General features: G+C 36.3%; 1 protein-coding gene across 7 annotated transcripts in view; it reads left to right on the top strand.

Moving 5' to 3' along the window:
• The window catches only part of CEP350 (centrosomal protein 350), a 110388-nt gene that overhangs the window by 26586 nt on the left and 58901 nt on the right, over positions 1–24901 (top strand). For all 7 annotated transcript variants that reach the window (XM_053663672.1, XM_037145626.2, XM_053663674.1 and 4 more), the window contains 11 exons: positions 2346–2459; positions 6312–6458; positions 7951–8612; positions 9792–9913; positions 12531–13591; positions 14978–15128; positions 16477–16649; positions 22243–22417; positions 23473–23693; positions 24146–24309; positions 24586–24696. In XM_053663672.1, the coding sequence (XP_053519647.1) occupies positions 2346–2459; positions 6312–6458; positions 7951–8612; positions 9792–9913; positions 12531–13591; positions 14978–15128; positions 16477–16649; positions 22243–22417; positions 23473–23693; positions 24146–24309; positions 24586–24696 (3101 nt within the window). The remainder of the gene's footprint in view (positions 1–2345; positions 2460–6311; positions 6459–7950; positions 8613–9791; positions 9914–12530; positions 13592–14977; positions 15129–16476; positions 16650–22242; positions 22418–23472; positions 23694–24145; positions 24310–24585; positions 24697–24901) is intronic.

Below are 24901 nucleotides of genomic sequence, written 5' to 3' on the forward strand. Positions count from 1 at the left end.
TTTAGTTAACAGCAAAGGTTTGGGAATTAGCTTAGAAGGGTTCAAATTGGGCTCTGTCACACTACCTGTGTTACATAACCTCTCTTCCTTGGTTTTCTCGTGTGAAAAACAGGGGTAATAACAATATACCTCATAGGACAGTATCATTATAGACAAGTAGAATTTGCTGTATGTCAAAGAGTCTTAACGAGGTTTGTCTGTTACACTTGTGTTATGGTAGATGATGAACTCTGTGCTTCTGTCTAAGACCAGTCCATCCGCTTGTGTTTTAGGTTCCGTGTGCTCTTGTGTCTTTAAGGACATAATTTTAGTGTGTTTCCTTACTTGTACATCATCAAGTGTTCTTTCTCTACAGGGTCATTCTGTCAACACACTGATAACATGCTGCTGTTTCAGCCATCATACACGGACCTCTCTTTTGACCCTACTCTCTTCAACTACTGCCCTACTTATCTCCTGTTTTCAACTTGCAAAAGTTTCCAAAAGTCTCCCTGTACTCACTGTCTCTAACTTTTCTCCTCTGTGTTACTCTTGAGTCCTTTCTCCTAGGTGTTTGCTCCTGCTTCTCTGTGAACTGCTGTTATCAAGATCATCGATGACTTCCACATTGCTAAAACCAGTGTTTAATTCTGACTTGTCATCTCTCAGGAATACTGGACATGATTGAAACTCTTTTCTGAAATGCTTTACTCGACATTTAGGATACCATAAGTGTTTGGTTTTCTCCTAAGTCTAGTTGCTCATTTTCAGTTTTTTGCCTAATTGACACCCTGACCTCTAAATATCGGCATGTCCCATTCTCAGTACATGGATCTATCCCGCTCTCCTCCTCTTTCTTCCTCCTTCCCCTCCTGCTTTCTTTCCTTTTTTTGTGGGGGAGGGCTTTTAATTATCTACCTACACACCAGACAAGCTTATTTCATCTCAGAACTTTAAGCATTTGTTGTTGATTCCCAAATTTATACCTCTGGTCCAGACTTTGCCTCTGAACTCAGACTCTTATATCCAGCTGCTAACTCCAGATCTCCCTTTGGTTGTATAATAGGTTTCTTAAATTTAATGTATCCGAAATGTAGCTAACTGACTAGATGGGGTTGCTGTATACCCCTTAAACCTACTCCTCTGGTAGTCTGTCCATCTCAGGTAATTTGTTCTAATTATTCTGGCCTCTTGGCCCCCATGTTTCTCTTACACCTCGTTTCTAATAGTGCCTGAAATATATCTAAAGTAAAACCGCTGGCTAGCCTGCCTCTGTCACTGTCACCCAGGCCCGAGCCACCGTGAGGCTCTTGCCCAGATTACTGCAGTAGCCTTCTGACTGGTCTCCCTGCCTCTGTGTTTCATTCGAGTTTGTTCTCTTCACAGGTGTTAGAAGCTTATTAATATTTAATTGAGATTATATTGCTCCTTTGCTCAAAAGCTTCCAAAAACTTTTCATCTCATTCTTGAATAAAACTTGAAGTTCTTATAATGACCTCTAAAGCCCTATGCGATCTGGCCCTCAGCTATGTCTCTGACCCTGGTTATTACAGCTTTGCTCTTCACCTCTTGCACAGTGGCCTCCTGCTGTTCCGTAGACACTAGGTATGCTCTTGCCTTAGAGCCTTTGACTCATACTTCCTTCCGCTTGCCCAGAATGCAGTGCTCTATGTATTTTAAAGTATATTTATGTAGACCTGTAATGGAGGTTAACTTATACACACAGGGGCGGATAAAGGTAGGTTTACAGTGGTGAGTACATGCAACAGTTTATTCCTGTATTGTTTATTTATTATTTATTTGTATTATGTAAACCTACCCCTTTATATATTCCTTTATTAGAATTGAAAAAAATTAATGAGTAGTAATTTATATGTGAAATACCTTCACATATTTCACTAGCATAACCATAAAAGGGCCTAATTTAGGAATATTATAGTGAGTATTTTACAAAGTTTTATTTTAGAAGTTCACAAATATCCCAGTTATGTAGGAATTTTTAAATGAACTTGGAATCTGAGAAAGTGCCTACCTACCTCTGAGGTTCTATAAAGAGTATGGATCCTGGGTTGAAAAGCATTAGTTGCACTTTCTTTCAGTTTGTGAAAATGAGTTAAATTTCTCCAGTGTTTTCTGGAAAAAAACACAAAGAATTGGAACCTAAGGGTAGAGTAGTGGTCATCTTTAGACCTTTTCATAAGAGGAGTTGGCATTGGTAGCTTGTGGGTCATAGAAATAGCCTTAGTGAAGGTTTCTTTCTCTCTGCCTGAGTCATGTACTTCATGCTGATTTTTCATCCTGGGGGGAGGATGAGTGAGGGGGTAGGAATCATTGTAATGTTTGCTGTAAATGTTTCTGCCTTTCAGATGATATCTCGGTGAAAGAGAAACCTGCTGAAAAAAGTAAAGAGAAGAAAGTGGTCAAACCAGTACGAAAAGTCCAAAAGGTAGCACAGTTTTCAAGTCCAGAATGCAAAACAGGTTAGTGTTTTCCATATTATGTACCCCCTAAAGTTAATTACTGAAATGGCATGTACGTGGAAATAAGTGTTATCTAGATGTTCTCATTGTTTGGCACGTATGAAAATGGAATACAGTTTGTATATCATTATTTTGTGTATGTGTGTCTAATTGACATGTCATAAGTTATATATCATAATTTATAAATGAGAACATATAGTTTGCTAAGTTTTCATATATGTATATACCCATGAAGCCATCCATATGTTCACCATGATACTGATTATATTTATCAACCCCCAGTTTTTTTCTATCACTCTTAATAGAAATCAATCAGGTTAAAGGTAATGATTTTTATACAGTGAACTTATATACACAGAGGGTTTGCTTATGAATGTCCCTAAGGACAGTATAGGCAAATCCAGGCCTGAACTCTGAACAGGTCAAGACTGGGAAAGAAAAAGAGAATTCCCTAGTTCCATAGTGACCAACATTTCAGACTCATCCAGGTTGCCCGATTTGTAACCTAGCTTTGTTCCTTTGGTAAATGAGTAGTTTTAGGATCCCTCATTTTCCCCATGTGTAAAAGGGAAGGCAGTAGTGCTTCTCCTGGGGTTGCTGTGAGAACTGAAATCAGACCTAAAGCATCCTGCGTAGCACCTGGCATATGGTAAGCACTCAAATGTTAGGATTGACTCATTAATAATAATTATTATTATTTCTGGCTATACTGAAAGTGGCTATTTAGTATGCAGTATTCATGTCATTGAGTAATTTGGGCCAAGAGAGTGAAGAAAGTTGGGAACTGTCACTTTCAGCTTGGAGACATTTTGAATCAATCATTCATACATGATGCATTCATTATGCAAATATTTATGAGCACTTGCTATATGTGAGGCATTGTGCTATACTGAGCTTAGAAAATTGGTAAGCAAGATGCACAGAGCCCCTGCTCTGCTGGAGTTTATGATTTTGTCAGGAAAATAGTGGAGTCAGAGTTAGAATAAAGGATGATGCGTGTGTGATAGGGGATGTGCAGGGTCTGTGGGAGTAGAGCGGGGGGGTGGGGGTGGGGCTCTGGTTTTTGACCAGGCCCCTGTTTTTCTGGTTATAGACTGGTCACTACAGTGGCAAATAACGTATTTTGTGACACTCATTCTTAACTCTAGCTGTCATAAGAGAATGACCCTCACTGTACACAAATAAAAAATAAAACTTTATAGGAGCATGAATTATCTGAATGTAAACTAAACTAAATCTATGTGAAAAAATATTCCATGTTATTTTTTTCTTGAAATACTGTGTAATACTGCTGTCAAGAGCATAGTTTGAAATGAAACACTGGGACCACTATGACTTGGAATGTATTTGTCCAGTTTTGTGGTGAGCGCATTTGCATTTGTGCACCGGGGCGACGACTGAGACAGAGCAGCATTAAGTGCAACAACTGTATTAATAGTTCATCTGTAGTGAAAGTCCTCTTTTTCTACCAATGACTGCATGAGACTATTCTCGAAATAATTCTATGCTAGAAAGCCAGAATTTAGAAATAACCACCCAGCACATTCAGAAGCCAACATTTATAAATAACTACCCAGTATATTCATGGTTGCTTGCTTTTGGTTCAGAAAATTAAGCTGAAATTAAAGAGAGACCTGTTTTCTCATTTTGCTTAAGAACCTAAAGTTTTTTATATAGATTGAGCAATAGGCTTCAAACCTTTTAAATACTTTAGATAGACTGTTTAAGGTTCATAACAAGGGGAAAAATATTTCTTTGCTAAAATGAACACACATTTATAGTTCATGTGTATATAATAGATATATTCATTAAAACAATACTTTCATTTAAACTTTCAAATTAAAAGTCCTATTTAAAGAAACTCTAAATGCAGTGTCTTTTATTATAGTTAAAATACCATGACTGAAAGCTTGAAAAATAGGAGAAAACACAAAAAACTACTACCCTTAGTTAAAGTACTAGTATTATGTTGTGTACTTGCTTAGAATAATTTTAAAATCATAATAGTATGTAAATATAATCATTATATATATAAAGTTTTATCTTTTCTCTTAGAAAATTTCCACAGAGCATTTCTGTTATTTCTTATGGAAATTGTGATTTGAAACGGCTACACAATACTCTGTCTATTGGAAACAAAACTAGTTTAAATAACCATTCACCATTCTTTAACATTTAGGTTACTTCTGATATTATAAAAAATGATACAGCAAACATTTTTATTTTTTTATTTTGTATTATTTCTATCAATACAATTCTGTTTCTTGGATTATTTGAGCAAGGTGAGCTCTTTGAGATTCCTGACATGTAATACTATGTTTATTTTATAATAAAGAAACTATACCCACTTATGTTTCAACAATCAATGCCTAAATAGAATGATTTTATTATAATTTTACCAGCATTGACAATCAGTGTAGAAAATTATATTTAAAATTTAATTAGGTTTACAATACTACTTTATTCTGCGAACCAAAGGGTTGCCAGTTCCATTCCCAATCAGGACACATTTCTGGGTTGTGGGCCAGGTCCCCAGTAGGGGGTGCACAAGAGGCAACCACACATTGATGTTTCTCCCTTTCTTTCTCCTTCCCTTCCTCTCTCTTTAAAAATAAATAAATAAAATCTTAAAAAAGAATCAACTAATGAATGCATAAATAAGTAGAACCACAAATCAGTGTTTCTCCCTTCTCTCCCTAAAAATCAATAAACTTAAAAAAATTATAAAATACTACTTTATTATTTTTATCCCACTACTTTTATTGTTCAGTTACAGTTGTTCCCATTTTCCTTCTGTTGCTCCTCCCTGCCCCATCCAACCCCCTTCCCCAAAGACAGTCCCTACCCTGTCGTTCTTGTCCGTGGGTCCTTTGTACATGTTCCTTTATGTGACCCTCCCCCCTTCTTTCCCCTGTTACCCTCCACTCCTGTGGTCACTGTCAGTCTGGTTTTTTTTCCTGTCTCTCTGGTTCTTTTTTGGTTGCTTGTTTGTTGATTAGGTTCCACTGAAAGGTGAGATCATATTCCATTTCTTCTATTACTTTGCATTTAAATATGTATTTTGTTGGGTTTTTTTTATGGTTTCTATTTTCTGAACAGTCTTTTATATCATTTTTTTAAAGTTACTGCCTATTTTAAAGCGATGATCTACTTTTAATTTTTTTACAATGTGAAAATAGTAACTGAAAAGATTTTCTCATGGTAAACAGTTATATTTATTGGAACATTCTTTTATTTTTATAAAATTTTATAATTAGGACAGTTGAAATGTTGATAGTGTTTATTTTTGAATGTCATAATTTTATTCATAAAAAAGTAGTATGTAGTTTTGGTATGTATCTGTAAAATTTAATGTGTGATTTCCCTGTAATATCGTCCCCTCCAAAGGTAGTCACAGTTAACTGTTATATATTACATATTTCCTCTTTTTTTTTTCCTGCACTTAGATTAAGTCATTTGTTTGTTTGGCAAATGCTCATTTTACTTTGTGCCAGAAACAGTGCTAGTATTGGTAAACCAAACACTTAATGTAGTTGACATATTTTTGTTCTGTGCCAAAGTTCTTGGATTCAGTGACCTAATTTTTGAGGTTTCAGTTATCATTTTTAATATTTGTATTTTCAAAGCATTTTACAGTTATTTGAGGTGTATGAATAATCAAGATTTAAGCAAACTGTTCATTGATTTTGGAGACTTAGTGTTAAAAATAAAAGTTGATTGTAAATCCTTTAATGTTGGCATAAGATAAGCATAAGACTATTGGAAACCCAGAGTGACTGAGGAGGCATATCATGCTCGGAGCTAAAGCTTCCCTTTTAGATTCAGCGCAGTGGGCACGTGCGTGTATTTCAGGTGGCAGTCGTCTGATCAGTACGTCTTCTTGGCGAGATGGACAGAAATTAGTGAAGAAGATTCTGGGACCTGTCCCCAAAATGGAGCAAAAGGAGCGAAGAACAGCATCAAGTGACAGAAGTGGAAGAGAAAGAACTACTAAGTCTGGTAAGTAATCAAATTATTACATTATCTTAGTAATTAAAATGGAGAAAAACAGTGAAAAGTTGCTTGTGTAAGTACTTAGGGTGGAAAAACTCTTTTGGGAATACTCTGTGTCTGTCTGTGTAAAGTTGTGAATGTATCTCAGAAAAGATGATATTCTGCTGGGCTTGTCTGGATTATTTCTACACAGAGGTGTTATGGCGATCTTTATGAAGAGTATTTAAGAAAAGATACTAAACCCCAGTGATTGCTTAAGAGCTTAAAATTGAGTGAGTTCTATGTATGGTGGAAACCTCTCAATTATATGCAAACCGCAGTCATGTGGTTTGATAACTAAATCTTATCGCTGGTCTGGGAGCTCTGTTCTCTGCTCACTGTACTCTCTGATCCTGTCTTTATGTAAAATCCTGATTTTTTTCATCATGTGTTTTGACATTAATCTTTATTTTTAAATATTTTATTAAAACATTTATCTTGGAAAAAAGAATTCTATTTCTTATGTTAACTACATATTTATTGTTTCTGTGAATAGCAAAGCATCATTTAACCAAATATTATTAGACTTTTAGGGACCTTAAGAGAATCACATCCGCCCTCTCTCACCCTATGTACACAAACACAGGCACACCCACAAGGTTAATTTTTTTTTTAATTTGTCAGATTAGGATGTAATCCCTGAGGGAGAATTGAGTATATGTAGACAGTGGGTGGCAAAATTTGATCTAGGAATCGTTTGACTTTTGAGTCTATTACTTTTCTCTTTTTGAAATGTCTTGAATGCTATTTGCCATAAGTAGTTACTTTTTCAGGAACACTAATTTTGAGAAAGGAAATATAAATACCTACAGGCCAGCTTTCTTTTTTCAGGAACAATATTGCATTAATTTGAACTTCTGGAATGGATTCAGTAAGAAATGCAATTGCAGCTATAATTTTGTATACATAAGTCAATATAAACTTTGTATGTGTTCCTCTTTGCTTTCATTTTGCTTGTAAACTCATGTGCATTCTCAGTCTAAAATTAAGCCATATCAACAAATGTCTAGATGACAAAATGATTGTTTTCCTAAATATTTGGTTTTTTTCTGTCATTCATTGGAGAGTTGTGACAGGTTAACATTGTTGGTTTTTTATCAAACTTTTGGGAGTTTGGGGGAGAGAGCGATATTAAATAAGCACGTGAGAGAAATATTGATAGTATTTCTCAATTAATAGTTAAATGCGCCAACAATAATATCTCTCCTCATTTCAGAATATTAAAAGGTGCAGTTCGTTTAAATGCGAAGGAAGCATGGTGTTTTAGAATATAGAAATTCTTCTCCTTCTATAAAAAGATGTTTTCGTTTCCTTCTATCATATTCTTTAGAAGACTTTCTGTGATATTTGAATTAAAGTTTAAGATAAAGTAAAATTCCCTAATTTTTCTCCTGAATACAATAAATTTTAGGAAAGAGTACAGAATTTTAACACATCACTGACAGTTCATTCTTTTCAGGGGGTCATATTGGAAGAGCAGAATCTGATCCCAGATTGGATATTTCACATAGACACCTTCCACGAAACTCAGAGCGTTCAAGAAGTAGAGCACGGTCTGAAAATAATATAAAGAAATTAGCCCCGTCTCTTCCAGATAATAAACAGGAGGAAAATATTGCCTTAAATAAGGACTTTTTGCCTGTTGAAATTCGTGGAATTCTTGATGACCTACAGCTTGATTCGGCAGCTCAGGCTTCAAGACAAGAGACAAGAGAGTTACAGTTACAGAATCAGAAGTCGTCAGCAGCAGTGCAAGCCCCCAGAAGTCACAGCCCAATAAAAAGAAAACCTGACAAAATAACAGCTAATGAAGATCCCCCTGTTATTTCTAAAAAGCGCCACTATGACACAGATGAGGTGCGGCAGTACATTGTTAGACAGCAGGAGGAAAGGAAGAGGAAGCAAAATGAAGAGAAGAAGGCTCAAAAAGAAGCCACTGAGCAGAAGAACAAACGATTACAGGAGCTCTACCGGAAGCAGAAAGAAGCCTTTACTAAAGTAAAAAATGTGCCTCCTCCTGAGCCATCAGCAACTAGGCGACTGCAGGAAACTTACTCCAAATTGCTACTGGAAAAAACCTTGCTCGAGGAGCCGACACGTCATGTTATGCAGGAAACACAGGTAATCGTAGTGGCAGAAAAACAAAGGGAAGTGATTTATGGTCAGGAAAAATTTATTTGCTCTACTATTTAAAAATTACCAACCATTCCTAAGATTCAGACATAAGCTCAGACAATGTTTGTAATAATGATGACCTTTCATGAAATGTGTGTGCTGTGTTTTGCCATGTATAATGCACTCCCGTGTATTTGCACACCCACATTTTTGGCCCAAATTTTCAGGGGAAAAAATCCTTTGTTTTAATTTTTAATTCAGTTACTTATTTATATTTCGATAACTTGTTTTAGAAACTGCTTTTGTTGCAAGTTTGTCATAAAGTCAACAAAACAAATTATCATACTCCAGGGTATTATTTTGCATACGGATATCATTACTTTCTAGAGTTACATTTTTAATGCATAAGCATAAATAAAAGAATTAAAAACATTTATATAGGTGCAAAGTTAGTACTACCCATGTATAATGCACATTCTTGTTTTTCCCTCAAAAATTTGGGCAAAAATGTATGCGTTATATGTGGCAAAATACAGTATATGAAGAGTTATTTGATAACTGTGATTATTCAATAAATGTGATTGAACATAAGTACTGGATTAGAGTTTTACTATTTTTCTGTTACTAAGTTCAGTTGATCTCATCACTGCTCTTAGTTATATCCCTGCCTAGTTTTCATTGTATACTGAGCAAATGAAGTTAGAATATGATAATGAAAAGCCTAATTTTGTGATCTGTGCTGAAATTAGAGAATATCCTAGTTCATCATGATGATTTTGTGAGTATTGCTAATGTTTTTAAGAATAATAAGAGTAACATTATATACCATGAGCTACATACTCCAGACTTAAGCTTAGTAAATTTTTACAACCCTGAGGAGGTATAGGCACTACTGGTATCTCTACCTACCTGGTGAAAACTGAGGTTTAGAGACTATTACATTCTCCAAGTTATGCAGTTAGTATTAGATGCCCTTGTTGGATTTCAGGTGTAATTTTGTTGTTAATTGTAATGGCTGTTTTTAAGACAGACTAAGTTTGAATTGGTTTTATTTGACAGGGGGAAAAAAGCCCCTGCATTTCATGAACTTTGTAAAGGTGAAATGACTTAATTATTTGTCCCATGTACACCCTGTATAAATCTTTGTGTTGGGAGTCAGATAAATTTGATGTCCGTTTCTCCTAGACCAGACCAGGGTATCAGCCATCTGGAGAATCTGATAAAGAAAACAAAGTGCAGGAGCGTCCCCCAAGTGCATCTTCCAGCAGTGACATGTCTCTGTCAGAACCTCCACAGCCTCTTGCAAGGTACAAAGGGGAGAATGAAGGCTGGTCAAGGGTCATCCTTTCCATGAAATTCAGCATAGTGGTCTGTGCTCAGTTAATTTTGTGGATCTGTGTGGGCAAGAGGTTTACTTAGACGTTGGTTTATATTGTCTGATATATACTTAAGTGTGGTTGCACTTGTATTTATTTACTGTATCTTTATTGTGCAATCTTTACTGTCTTTTAATGACCAAAGTAGATACCAGTTTCTCCTGGGGATCACCTGTGGCTGGAAACACTCTGGCTCTGAACTAAACACACAACACAAGTTTGTTGGATGAATGAATCAGTGAAATTAATATTTTATATTATTTGTGGTGAATAATTTTGAAAAGGCGCTTCTGTATCCATTGCTGCATTCAAAATTTTTTCATGTGACTCATACTAGTTTATTCATCTTATCCCTCAAAACTATATTTGGGGATGCATGTGAACTTATAAATAAGGAAGGGATTTGATTTAATATCGGATTGGTGATTGAGGGCTATTTTACCTTAAATTTTTGTAAAAAAAAAGGTCCTTGCTGTAATATATTGTTTCCAATAAGTTTTTAAAAACTGTTTGTGGAGGCAAGTTAAGGTGATTTTGAAATTACTTGGTTATAAATTATACTTTAAAATACCATTTGGGGAAGAGAAAGATTTTGACATTCTTCTTTGAGACTGTACAAATAAAGACCGAATCACACATCAGTTTTCTAAATGGTTAGATTTAAAGATTTTGTGTTTCTACTCAGCAAAACTTTATAACTTCCTTTGCATTCCCATTACTACCACCTTAGTTTGGCCTCTAATAACTTCACACCTCGCATTTGTAGGAATCTCTGTTCTATGGCATAGAACCTATGCAGTAGTCTTCCTTTCATCATTTTCGTAGTAGCCCTTCAGTGTAAAAGACTGCTACAACACAATCTCCGACTAGACCTTGCATGGCATGCTTTTCGATTCCTTTCTCGCCCTGGTTACCATCTAGTAGATGACGTTTTTTTACCTGACTTGGTAGGGAGGGCTTCACATTTATTCATACTAGTTTGATCTCAGGTGCAGGCTGTATAAATACCTTTGAGTCATAATTTGATAATTTGTAGGGTTCATAATTTGATCATTTATAGAGTTATCCGTACCTCCCAGCTTTCTGTCACCTTCAGATCTTCATGTCATCATCCCCAAATCATGGGTAAGACCAAGAACAAAACTTCATGTTATTTTGTCTAAGGGTCTTCTTAATAGTTAACTTCAGCCTTTAATATATCTATAGTATCCCTTAATACACAGGGTGTCAGTGGTCTGGAGACATAGGTGAATTATGTAATACTGTCTAGGACATCTTTATTCTGGTATTAGACTTTATGGACCCCTGCACTGTATTGTATATTTATTACTGGTACTCAAAGTTTTACATTGGTACTCATTGTTTTATTTATCTATCTATCTTTAGAGGGGAAGGGAAGGAGAGAGGGAGAGAAATATCAATGTATAGTTGCCTCTTGTGCATCCCCTGCTGGGAACTGGCCTGCAACCCAGGCATGTGCCCTGACTGGGAATTAAACTGCGATCTTTTGGTTTGCAGGCCCGTGCTCAATCCACTGAGCTACACCAGCCAGGGCTGGTACTCATTGTTTTAATGTTGATTTTTTTAAAGAACTAGATTGTAGTGATCCCCTTATTTCTTTAGTATGTATGATGTTAAACATAAATGTTTGGCATTTATTAAATACTGATTGATTGGAATAATATAAATGCCTGTGTTAATATTTAGCAGCCTTAAGCATTCTTATTTATTTATTTATTCATTCATTCATTCATTTATTTATATTTTTTAAAGAAACATCAATGTGTGGTTGCCTCTCACTCACCCTGTCCTGGGGGCTTGGCCCACAACCCAGGCATGTGCCCTGACTGTGAATCAAACTGGCAACTCTTTGGTTCTCAGTCTGTGCTCAATCCACTGAGCTACACCAGCCAGGGCAAGCATTCTCTTTTAATATAATATTATTTTTAATGGAAAAGGTAGAGCCAATGCTATAAAGAATTTTGCTTACACAGTTTTAAAGGTAATAATGCCCTCTTTTTAATTAATAATTGAAAATGTCTTAGTTGAAGAAAGCAGTTGGCAAAACAGTATGTACCACCCTGGCCAGGTGGCTAGAGCATTGTGCCATATACCGAAAGGGTGTGGATACAATCCCAGGTCAGGGCACATACCTAGGTGAAGGTTTGATCCCCAATTGGGATGCGTAACCAATTGATGCAACCAATTGGTGTTTCTCTCTCACATCGTTGTTTCTCTCTCTGTCTCTCTCTCTGTCTTTCCCTCGCCCCTGCTCTCTAAACTCAGTAAAATGTATCCGTGGGTGAGGATTTTAAAAAAATGGTAATTTTGATAAGATTTCATCTTTACGAAAATAATGCCAAAATACAACATACACATAGGAAAATGCTTGGAAAGGTATAATTCTAATGAAATATTAATAGTGCCTCTTTGTTATTGCTTAGCTATGAGTGATCTTTATGTTTTTTTCCTCTTTACCTGTCCTTTACCAGTGGTGGCTTAGTTATGATTGCTGTATTAACTAACCTACTGTGACTTTCATTTGCAGAAGGGACTTGACAGAACCTACATGGATGCAGCCTGACAGATTGAGCCCACGAGTCCACCATTCTCAACCACAGCCTCTTGTTGGAACAGCTGGAAATTTGCTCTCCCATCTCTTGAGTCTAGAGCATGCAGGATTTTTGCATAAGGATTTTGAATCTATTTTACCAACCAGGAAGAACCATAATATTGCTTCAGGGCCATTAACTTTTACACCTCAACCATATCTGACCTCACCAGCTGCTCATCCAGATGCCTTGTTAAAACCTAGTGCCAGCCAATATAAGAGTAAACTAGATCGTATCGAAGCCTTGAAAGCAACAGCTGCTTCTTTGTCCAGCAGGATTGAAAGTGAAGCCAAGAAATTAGCTGGGGCTAACATTAATTATGGGTCAGTATGGAACACTGAGTATGATGTGCAGCAGACACCCCAAGAAGATGGACCTTGGACCAAGGCTCTAAGTCCACCTGTGAAAGAGGATACCGAAGATGTTTTCTCTGCCCGCATTCAAAAGATGCTGGGAACCTGTGTATCTCATGCAACTTTCGATGATGAACTTCCTGGTATAGGCAGTCTTAGTGAATTTAAAAAGCTTCCTGAGATGATAAGACCTCATAGTGCCATATCAAGCTTCAGAATGAGATCTCCTGGTCCTAAACCAGAAGGGCTACTGGCACAGTTGTGTAAGAGGCAGGCTGACTCTCCCAGCTCTGACCTGCAAGCTCGTTCCCAAGACAAAGCCAAACTGTCCCTTGGGTCCAGCACAGACTCAGTCAGTGAAGGGCCTCTTCTTAGTGAGGGGAGTCTCTCTGAAGAAGAGGGAGGCCAAGATGGACAAGCCCCTTTGAAGATAGCAGAAATCTTAAAAGAAAAGGAATTTTGTGCTGGAGAAAGACATGCTTATGAGTCCATCAAAGAGTTTCAGAAGGAAGCTGAAAAATTCTTGCCACTTCCCGGGCACTTAGGTGGTACACAAAGCAAAGGACCATGGAAAGAACTGGCAAAGGGAAGTCCGCATAGTGTCATTAACATTTTTACAAAATCGTATCAGTTATATGGAAAAGGTGAGAAAAATAAGTAAGCCTTATAATATTTATATGTTATCTGAAGATAAATTGTTGCATAATTTTGTGAGGATAATACCAAAGTACAGATTTTCATTGTTAATTATGAGGAGAATGGAAACCTTGTCTAATTGAAATTATCTGTAAGCTTCAATTAGAGTTGTAATTTATTCTATATATTTTTATTTTTAGTATTTATTGTCCTAAAAGAACCATTGGTTGGTAGTTACAGAAATTTTGGTGTAATTTAGAGAAATCTTAGATGATGTTCATGATTGGTATTTATCAAGTATAGCTCAGTTTCCTGTGACCATAGATAAGTATTTAAATAGTATGTATATTTCATAATACAATGACTTGTGAATTATTGGGAATACCGTGGTCAAGAATTAAAAGGGGCACCTATAGTACAGAAATGCAACTATAGTAACATTTCTAATATGAAAATAAATCTGTTTGTCAAAACTAATTTTAAAAATAGACTTTGACTAGTGATGTAACTCCATGTCTGATTCCTGAAACAATAACTTCTAAAGTTTCCTTCTTATCCCTGAGATTCTGCAACACAACTTGTCTGTGATGGACTCACTTCCTTCAAGTCCCTTTCTTTGTTCCTACTGCCCTGGGGGGATTCCACCTGTCTTACACTAACATAACCTGAGAACTTCAGGTTGGAGATGAGGCTGAGCCTCATGTTAGCTGTTGATACTGTGGATTTTTATTTCCATTCTACGTGGTGAACAACTTATTTAACAAATGAATCGATTTCATCTGTTCATTTTATACTTAATTGGATATCACATTGCATTTTCCTAGAATTCATATTTAGCCATTTGTTATGATCTTCTGTAGACTTACATATGCTGTTGATCTCTTTGGTTTAACACATTTCTGTAGATGACTTTAAAGTTCTTTTGATTTTAAAGTTCCTTTGATGAAAGCAGAGTGCTTTTAAATCAGCACCCTTGTTTTTTTAGTAAGAAATTTGGGTTTGTTCTTATATCCTTCTATTAGATTTTTATTAAGATTTTATAGTTGTACTGAAATATTTACTGTTGAAATGATGTGTTACTGGGATTTGGTTCAAAATAATCTTTAAGGGGAATGAAAGTTGGGAGGAATTGAAGGTTAACTGAAACTGGGTTGGTCATGTATTGGTGATTGTCGAAGTTGTATGATGGATACATCTCTTTCATGTATGCTTGAAAAATCAATAAAAAGTTAAAAGTGTATTGTTAGATATAAAGATGAATTGAAGAGAAGCACTAATAAAAGCAGTCTAAGATGTCTGTAAATCTATGTTGTTAATCCCCACGTTGTGGAATGCTTTGCTTGTGGTAATTTTATTTTTGTTCTAAAACACATTTCAATTCTTACTTTTGCCAGGGCTTGAAGACACGTCAGAAAGGGGAGCGTCTGCCCCGCGGCCTTTGAATGCCAGCACGGCCCCTCTAAGCAGTGTTTCATACGAAGATGATTTTGTCTCCTCTCCAGGGAGTGGGACTTTGACAGAAAAGAAGTCAGCTCTTGAACCTTGGTAGGAATGTGTTGACAATGTGGAATAATGTCTGAAGAGGGAGAAAAACGTACAAATGAGAGCCGTGGTCTGAATATTAGTCAGATTTTGCTGCTTAAAGATACATGTTGAGGGCGCGTAGCACAGTGGTTGTAAGGGCACAGGCTCTGGGTTCAGACTGCCTGGGTTTAAGTCCCTTCTCTTCTGATCATTAGTCTTTTGTCTTTGGGTGTTTACTTAACCACCTTGGGCCTCACTCTCCCTCTCTGTGAAATGGGAAGGGAAATAATCGTATCTGTCTCATAGAGTGTTCAGAATATTCAGTGAAATACAAAGAAAAGGGCCCGGCACATAGCAGAATGTAGGTCATAAACTCAGTCTGCGAGTTCCCAGTGGAGGGTCGTATTGGTTTTCTCTGGTAGAATTGAGGATGAGGTAGATCCTTGACTTCATGATCTCAAGTAATCAGTAAATTTTTTTAAATAATTGGGATAACACCTAAAATTTTGCAAAGCTTTGAAGACTAACTATTATAATGTAAATATTTATTGAGCACTTAATGTGCAAGGCACTGAGAAGACTGCATTCTTAAGCATGATGTGATTAGTGTTATTGTTACCATTCCTACTTCAGGAACTGCAGCACTGAGGTTAGGTTACTTGTACAAAGTCATACAGCAAGTGAACCAGACTTTGCAGAGAGCATTTCCTCTCTCAATTTTATTACTATATAGAGTAATCTGTAATTACTTACATCAGTATAATTTCAAAAATTATAAATAATCCACATCAAATTATTGGATGACCTTTAAAAAAGTTAGGTCTAGTTGGACTAATGAAAATAATTATTATTAAAATTACAGGAGGAAAATTGTAGGTTCAATTTTGAGCTCTAAAGAAAAGATTAAATTTTAAAATCAAAACTTGTAAAGATTTCATTGAGACATTTAATATCATCATTCAGTATGATTTATTGCATTTTATTTCTAGGTTGAAGTAGAACATACTAAATTGTTGTTTCCTGTAAGATTATCAAAAGTAAACTAATGATCATATATTAAATTATACATCTGAATAAAAATTGAGGCCACATTTTCTAGTATGCAGCCTTATATTTTTTCTCCTGTATCTGACTTGTCCATTTTTATTGGTTTCACTTTGTAAACAACACCCTGACATTTTTCTTGGTAATAAATTGAGCCATAGGAGAGAATCCAGGCTTATGGTAATAAAACAAAAAAGAAAAGTGGAGGGCATCTTTGAGTATAGTTATATGTTTTTTGTGGTTAAATAGCTTTAATATATCTATACTTTAGCTGTGTTTTAAGACTTGCTATTTCTTACTTTTAACCACTATTATTCTTTGACAGTATTGGTGGTAGTGTTCTGGGCATTAAGGAGGACCATTCTAGCAGGAAGTCTGCTTACGATCTTTCCTCTGTGGATGTTACCTCCCAGCATTCATCAGGGGCACAGTCTGCTGCATCATCTCGTTCATCTACTTCTTCCAAAAGAAGAAAAGGAAAAAAAGAAAAGACAGAATGTAAGTGGAATTCTGGTGAGTTGGCCAAAAAGTCCATATGGTTTTTTTCTGTAAAGTAAAAGACACATTTTTCATTTTTACCAATAAGTTTATCAGTTTGTATATTTTGAGTATGTTGGCTGTCTCCCAGTGGTATAACATTGATTATTCTCAGTTCATGCCTTGATTTGATTGCTGTCAACTGCAGCTCATCTACCTGACTGTGGCGCATCATCCAGCGAGAAAGCTCCTGCATGAAACTTCGCAAACCACTTTCAACACTTTTGGTGCTCACTTCGCAAACCACTTTCGACACTCACAGCACCTTCTCCATACACTGCATGAATCTTTTTCTGCATTTCAGTTGCATTACTTTTCTTGAAATAATGAAGCATAAAACGCCAAAAATGTGTATTTTCTTCCATCTTCAATATTAAAGTGTCTATGCAAAAATTCACCAAATTTGATGTTTATTTTTAAATGCACACTGTTATGACAGCTGTCACAATATAATCTAACAGAATTGTTTCAAACGAAGTTAAAAACAACTATGCTCTATTAGAGCCATCTGACAGGAAAAAGCAAACTTTTTGGCCAACCCAATATATGGAATTATTTTTCTCTTACCAATGATTTTGTAGTAGTGATCTAAAGTTATGATTTTATTCCATAAGCAATTAGGTGAATTTCTTTATGACATTGTAATTGGCTTTTATATTTATCATTACTGTAATACCTTTTGATATATTAACAGTATAAATATTTTCCTTAATACAAAAGGAATACATTTGCAAAGGTAAAAAAATTAAGGATTGTAAATAAACAATCAATCATACAAGAAATATAAATCCTCATTGACCCTCTGCTCAGAGATTACTATTAACACTTGGTACCTGTTTTTCCAATATGTACATAAAAACACATACACACACATCTTTATTTTAAAAAGAAATAAAATCATATTGTTTTGTAGGTGCTTTTAAAAAATCTTTGTAGTATATCATGTACATATCCGAACATCATTATATATAATAATCAAATTTTCTTAACTGTAAAATAAAAATAACTAGGTGTTCATTAGGTAATTTTGAAGCTTCCTTGAAATTAATGGAGAGAATGTGTATTTAGCACAGTACCTGGTCCTTTGGACACTCTTAAGTATTTCTGAGTGATAGAGGAGAATACCCTTCAGCCCTCCTTTGGATTCTGGCTATGTTGCTGTAGAGGTGAGAAGATACAGTAATTAGGCAAAAGGTCTCTTAAACTCACAGGATGGTCCTGAGGGAATGAATGATATGCTTCTAAAATGTTTTTTCTAAATGTAAAATATTGGCCCTGGCTGGTGTGGCTCAGTGGATTGAGTGCTGGCCTGGGAACCAAAGGATTGCTAGTTCAATTCCTAACACATGCCTGGGTTACAGGCCAGGTACCTGGTGGGGAGCGTGCGAGAGGCAACCACACATTGATGTTTCTCTCCCTCTCTTTCTCCCTTTCCTTCTCTCTAAAAATAAATAAATAAATAAATAAATAAATAAATAAAATCTTTAAAAAAATGTAAAAAATTGTTAACTGAGTTTTTTAAAAAAGAGGGAGGAGAAATCAGTCAACACAGAAAACTACTTAAAAATTAAAAAACACCTGTAACCTTTCTACCTACAGATAACCAATGTGAACATTTTTTTAGATTTATTTTACTGTAAAATACATGTAGTATAAACTTTATCATTTTAAACTATTTCTTAGTGAACAGTTCAGTACCATTAAGCACATTCACATTGTGAAACGAACACAACTATCCATTTCTAGACCTTTTACATCATCCCAGACTAAATCTCTGTACCAGTTAAACAGTAACTCCCATTCCTCTCTTCTCCCTACCCCTGCTAACTACTTTTCTCCTCTCTGTCTCGATGAATTTGGCTACTTTAGGTACTTCGTGTGAGTGGCAGCAAACTGTATTTACCCTTTTGTGTCGGTGTGTTTCATTTCACGTTATACCCTCCCGTTTGCTCCCTGTTGTAGCATGTATCAGTGTCCTTTTCTTACAGTGTCGAGTATACTCAGTTGTGTGTGCGTGTCACATTTTGTTATCCATGCATCAGGTGGTGGACATTTTGGTTGTTTTAACCTTTTGGCTCCTGAATTATGAATAATGTTGCCATGAATGTTGGGATTTAAACACGTGTTCGAGTCCCTGCTTTTTGTATATATACCCAGAAGTGGACTTCTTGGGTCAAATGGTATTTCTGTGCTTAATTTTTTTATTCTCACCTGAGGATATGTTTTTATTGATTTTTAGAGAGAGGGAAGAGAGAGAAAAATCGATATGATAGAGAAACGTCAATCAGTTGCCTCCTATATGTGCCATGACTGGGGGTCAAACCCACAACCTGGGTAATGCGCCCTGCCCAGGAATTAAACCTGCAGCCTTCTGGTGTATGGGATGTTGCTCCAACCAACTGAGCCACCTGGCCGGGGCTTTGTGCTTAATATTTTGAGGAGCTGCCCTGCTGTTTGTCATAGAAGCTGCAGTGTTTTACGTTCCCACCAGTGATGAACAGGGGTTTCAGTTTCTCCACGTTTATGCCAACACTTGTTTTCTGTTTTGTTTTTTTTTAATAACAGACATCCTACTGGGTGTAATATTAACATTTTTAGTAAGAATCCTTTCAGATAACTTGTGGCCTGTGCACATAGGAAGTGTTAAATGTATGGGATCACATTTTACATGCTGTTTTGTTCTTTTAGTGAGTTACAGATGCCTTTCAGTCAGTACATATGGATTACCCTTTGTAATGACTACCTCATTTTTACTATTTGAATATATTGTAATTTAGTCAATTCATCATTGTTGGGCATTTATTTTCTTTTTTCCCTCCACTATAAATACTGCTGCATTGAATATTCTTACAAATGTATCTTTATGCATTAGTCTGGTCCTTTAAGGGAATATCCTAGAAGTGCAATAATGGGGCAGAGTATATCATGTTTAAAATTTGGGTGCATTTTGCTAAATAGCCCTTCAGGCAGCTAGTGTCACTCTGTACTTCCAACACGAGAGTGCTAGCAGAAATCAGTTCCTCATAATTAACCTAGTAATAGCTCTCTTGCAGATTGGAAGCATTTTGCAAGTCTTTTGTGGGAACATTAGACATCGTTTTACCAGCACTTTCCAGAGTCTCTTCTTGTGAAATACTGATTCAGTGGGAGAGGCTGTTTCACAGCTTTTCCAAGGCTTATGGAAGAACTCGGTGGTTCTGTACATTTGGGGAAATTCTTTTAAGAGTGAAATAGGCCTTTTACCTGCCAGATTCATCAACACTTTTAATATGCTAATGTGCGTTATTTATTTTAGGAAGAGGGTAAGGCTATAGTATGAAGTATTATCTAAATTTATTTGACTACAGAATCATTCCTTCAGCCAGCATGTTACAGCATTAGAAGTCAGCTGTACACATTTTGTGAAATGCCAATTTTGCTCAGTTCTTTTGCAGTTTCATGCTTTATGCTAATATCTCACTTAAGGTTAGTTATTGGCAAAGCTTGAATTCTGACTTTTGACATTGACATTTTTTACTGCAATATACTTACTGTGCAACTTAAAATACCATGATATATTAAATAGGAGTATAAGCAGTATGATTCATTATAGGTTTTTAAAAATTATGATCTAAAACATTATATGTAGTATAGGTAGTGTTTTGTGGTTTTCAGTTTTCCAATCCCCTGTCATGATGCCTGAAAAATTAATACTGTACCCTCATTGGGGTGGCTCAGCCGGTTAGAGCATCATCCGATAACTGAAAGGTTGTGGGTTTGATTCCCCGTCGGGACACATCCTGGTTTGTGGGTTTGATCCCAGGCCCGGACACGTGCCATTCATTGCCCGTCCAGGTGCATTTGGGAGGAACCAATTGGTTTTTCTCTCCCCCTCTTTTCCTCCTTCTCTTTAAAAGCAATGGAAAAAAAACTATATATATTTTATTTTTCACAACATCATTTTACATTTAGTTACTTCTCTATTCCCGACTTCTAAAATCAGTGTAATTTTTGTTGTATATGCTCTACCTGGTGGTGAAAAAAAAGAATGTCTGCATGCTTTGTACAAAAACTCCTTCCCAGTGAAGTTGAAAGTAGTTAGTAGATTAAAGTGGCAAACATTGTTCCATACTAAACTCTGTACCTGTTAAACAGTGACTCCTCATCCTTTCCTCCTGTGCCCCTTGCAGCCCTGTTCTACTTTCTGTCTCTGTGAATTTGGCTAGGAAATGGAACCATTGTTGAGTGCACACACAGTTCAGTAGAAGGAAGTACCTATAATCGTGCCATTATCATCATTATCCATCTCCTGAACTGTTCCATCACCCCAAACTGAAACTCTACACCCATTAAATAATAACTTGTTTTCCGATCTGCCCTGGCCCCTGGTATCAGCTGTTCTACTTTGTGTCTCTATGAATGTGCCTCCCCTAGACACCATAAATAACTGTATAATCAGAGTATTTGTCCTTCTGTGATTCACTTAATAGCATAATGTTTTCAGGGTTCACTCATATTGTAGCGTGTCAGAATGTCCTTTTTAAGGCCAAAGAGACACTTCACTGTATGTACAGACCACATTTTTGTGTTGGTTTATTTATACATCCATCATGGTGTTGAAGGACACTTGGGTTGCTTTTACTTCTTAGAGTAAAGCTGCTGTGAACATTAGTTTAGAGTATATTTTTTCCCTTTTCCATTTTATTTTGATCATTAACCATATAGCTGGTTTTTAAAAAATTATTTAGTTGCCATTAAAATATACATATAATTCTTTGTTCTGCTTCTTTTGATGTAACAAATATTTTCCCATGGTGCTATTGAAACATGTCATCAAGGTGAATTAAGTGTAGGGTCGCGAGGCCGGGGTTGATGCCGTCTCTGCTGTTGACAGTGTGCCCTTAAGTGAGTAGTCTTGTAGGTCTCTAGTTAAAGGAGCAGTGTTGTTACCTACTTCATAAGGTGTTTAAGGAAATGAGGTCATATACATGGAATGCATTTTAAATTACAAAGTCCTATTTAAATGTTTAAGTTACTGTTATCTGTAATTTAGAAAACTCTTCTGTTGCAAATGTAGGTTGAACTTTTAAAAATTATATAGTTTATTAAATATTATACATATTTTTGGTGGTGTCAATAATCTCTTTAAGATTATGCCTGTGCGTGAGATTATTCTCAGTCAGAGAATAATCAGGCTACATAGTTCTTGCCATAAAGTTTTTCGAAAGCATCGTGTAGTCCAGTTGACAGTGGATACCTTTTTTCTCCAGCTTTGGGTATCCTTGAAAGACTTCTTTTTTGTTTATTGTTTCATACATGTAGAACTACATACTTGTCTTACTAAATAATTTGATCACAGGACCATTTATTCTTTAATGGGAAATACAGGGAATGTTAATGGAAGAAACTTCACTTCCCTTAAATGGGAACAGAAGGATGAACTTTATTTTAGATATAAAAAACAAACCTTAAAAATAAGTCAGTTTTTAAATATTCTGCTCTGTACTAGTTATCTGTCAGTTATCTTTCAGTAACTTCTATTGGGAATCAGTTTTATAAGAAATTCTCTTTCCAGGGCTGGACTCACTCCCTGGAAATGTGCAGAGCTCACTTCTCAATGAGGAGAAAGTGCTCTCCGGCTCAGAGCACGGCTCTCATCCAGGGAAGAAACTCGAGACCAGCAACAAACCCTCCATCAAAGTCCAGCAGACTCTCGACACTGATAGCACTTTGGAGGATCTTTCTGGGAGGTAATAATGTATGTTTTATACTGTGACTCATTTTAATTAAAGTTACAAAGTCATCGATGTTCAGAGAATCCACTGAGTAAATTCCTGTATTCTGTGAGTGGATGCCATCAGTGTGTCCATGGCTCCAGTCTTCATCTGTGTTTTAGAGCAGGACCATCTCTCATCCAAACTATTAACAACACTTCCTCCGGAAATTCTCTGCTTCTGTCATAACCCTCCTTTCTATTCTGAACGCCATTGCCACAGCTGTTTTCATGGCTCAACCCACTGGCCAGGCAGCTACTTTTGGGGGACTTTGGCAGCTCACAGTTATCTCGTAGATGAACTCCTAAGAACGTTATTTGAAGTGTTTTCACTAAGCTACCACAAACTGTCGCATTTCCTTTGTGCATTTTGCTTCCCAACTGTGTTCTTCTACTTTTTCTTTCAACGCAACTACTTAGCATTGTTTTTGGTCTCATTATTTATTTCTTCCTCTGAACTTTTCTCTCCTGCTCAATTTATTAGATTACTCAAGCAGATTATAAAATCTCATTCTTACTCATATATTGTTATGGAGTTTACATACTTTGTTGTTGTTGTTTTTCCTTTTGGGTTAAAAATGAATAATAAAAGAGTAGTTTGTATCATTTCTTAATGCTTAATATAAAATGATATTTTTCTCTTTCATATACATATTTTTTAACAGACTTGATCTTTTACATACGGCTGTAATTTTGCTATATATAAAGGATTTCTCCTCATACTACAGTAATGATTCATGGCGCATTGGCATTTTAGAGGAAAGAATTAAGTGGCAGTTGAATCCAGAGACTCCATTCCCGTGTTACTGTGGTCAGGGTTTGCCCTATGATAGTGTGCAGATGGCAAGAAGAGGAGTGCTCCGAGCGGTTTACTCAGCATAGGCCGTGGAATGCACAATGCCCGAGTCACAGCTTTTCAAAGCTGATGTTAGTAAAGAAATGCATGTTCTTATGAATTGTTTATCTGGTTTCTGAAGTAGTTTTCCCTCCTCTTACAAGGTTTTTTTTTTTTTTTTAAAACAAATCTTCTAGTATCTCCTCAGACAAGGGAAGATCTCAGAAAACTCCAACTTCTCCCCTATCTCCAAGTTCCCAGAAATTGTTGCAGTTTGACCTTCCAGGAACTTCGTTAGAAAGATCTAAGTCCTCAGTTGTAAAGCCTCCAACTCTAACAGGATTTACCCCTAATTCGGCTTTTCCCGATATGAACGCGGCTGCCAGCAGGGCAACTATGGAGATGACTTCAACACCAGGCAAGTTGACCCATGCAGTTGTAAATTAAAAAATAAGGTTTATTTAAAAAAATTTTTTTTCAGTTGAATCATAAGGGAAAGTTTTTGTTTTTGTTTTTTTGATGAGTGACTACTCTTTGAAGTATTAAACAGAAACTGTGCAGGGGAATAAATATTTAGGAGCATGAGAGATTCAGTAGTGGTGATTTTCCTCATTTTGCCAGCATGAGCAAAAGCACATGGAAAAGTATATACCATGGATGTACTCCTAAGTGTTTACAGGTATATATGTATGTGTGCACCCATGCTTGTGCGTTCCCCCCACACACAAAAGAAGTAACTTTTAAAATACATTGTACTCAGAAATTACTGTTTTTGTTTTTGTCTTTTAAATGAGAAATGAATTTTAGGAATCTGAGATGTAACTTAATTTCCTGTTCACCTCTACATTTGGCAATTGTTATGCCCTCCAGGTTCTCAGCGCTTCTCCCCTGCTGGCCTCCAGCATCGAATGGCAGCTGAACTGAGTTACTTGAGTGCCATTGAGGAGTCGGTGCGCCAGCTCTCAGACATAGAAAGGGTGAGAGGCATCTCGCTTGCTCAGCAAGAGAGTGTCTCTCTGGCTCAGATCATAAAGGTATTTGTGGGGTTTGCTGCTTTACTTCTGTGGGTTTTTTTCTCTTTTCTCTGCTATTTAAAATAGTCTTAATGATGAGTTAAAAAAACAGTGGGTGGTCACTAATTTTGATAAATGATAAATGGTTGATGTCTGTCCCATTTACTGTCTTTTAGGATTTACTTGGTTGCTTCGAAAGATTTGTGTTAAGAAAATAGCATTGTATTTAATATAGTCACTATGTTGTAATAGTTTATGATCTTAGAATTAATGGTTGATCATTTCTTTATCTTGAAGGCACAGCAGCAACGCCATGAAAGAGACTTGGCCCTTTTGAAATTGAAGGCTGAACAAGAGGCTCTGGAGTGTCAGCGACAGTTAGAAGAAACCCGAAACAAAGCATCTCAGGTAACTCACTTTGTAGCAAGTACTAGCTGTTAAACCTGAATTTGTATCTTTGAAATCACTTTAGTATTTTTTAAATTATATAGGAGTAAAAAAGAAAAGATGTAAAGCATGCCACGTGGGTTAATTTCATGTCATTTGATTTATGTACAACTGCTGCAAAATTGAGTAGTCGGGATTTAGCCCCAATTTCATAAGTGGTACATAA

Source organism: Artibeus jamaicensis, unplaced genomic scaffold (assembly GCF_021234435.1).
Source record: "Artibeus jamaicensis isolate MK-2021 breed Jamaican fruit bat unplaced genomic scaffold, CSHL_Jam_final contig_327, whole genome shotgun sequence".
NCBI classification, from domain to species: Eukaryota; Metazoa; Chordata; class Mammalia; order Chiroptera; family Phyllostomidae; genus Artibeus; species Artibeus jamaicensis.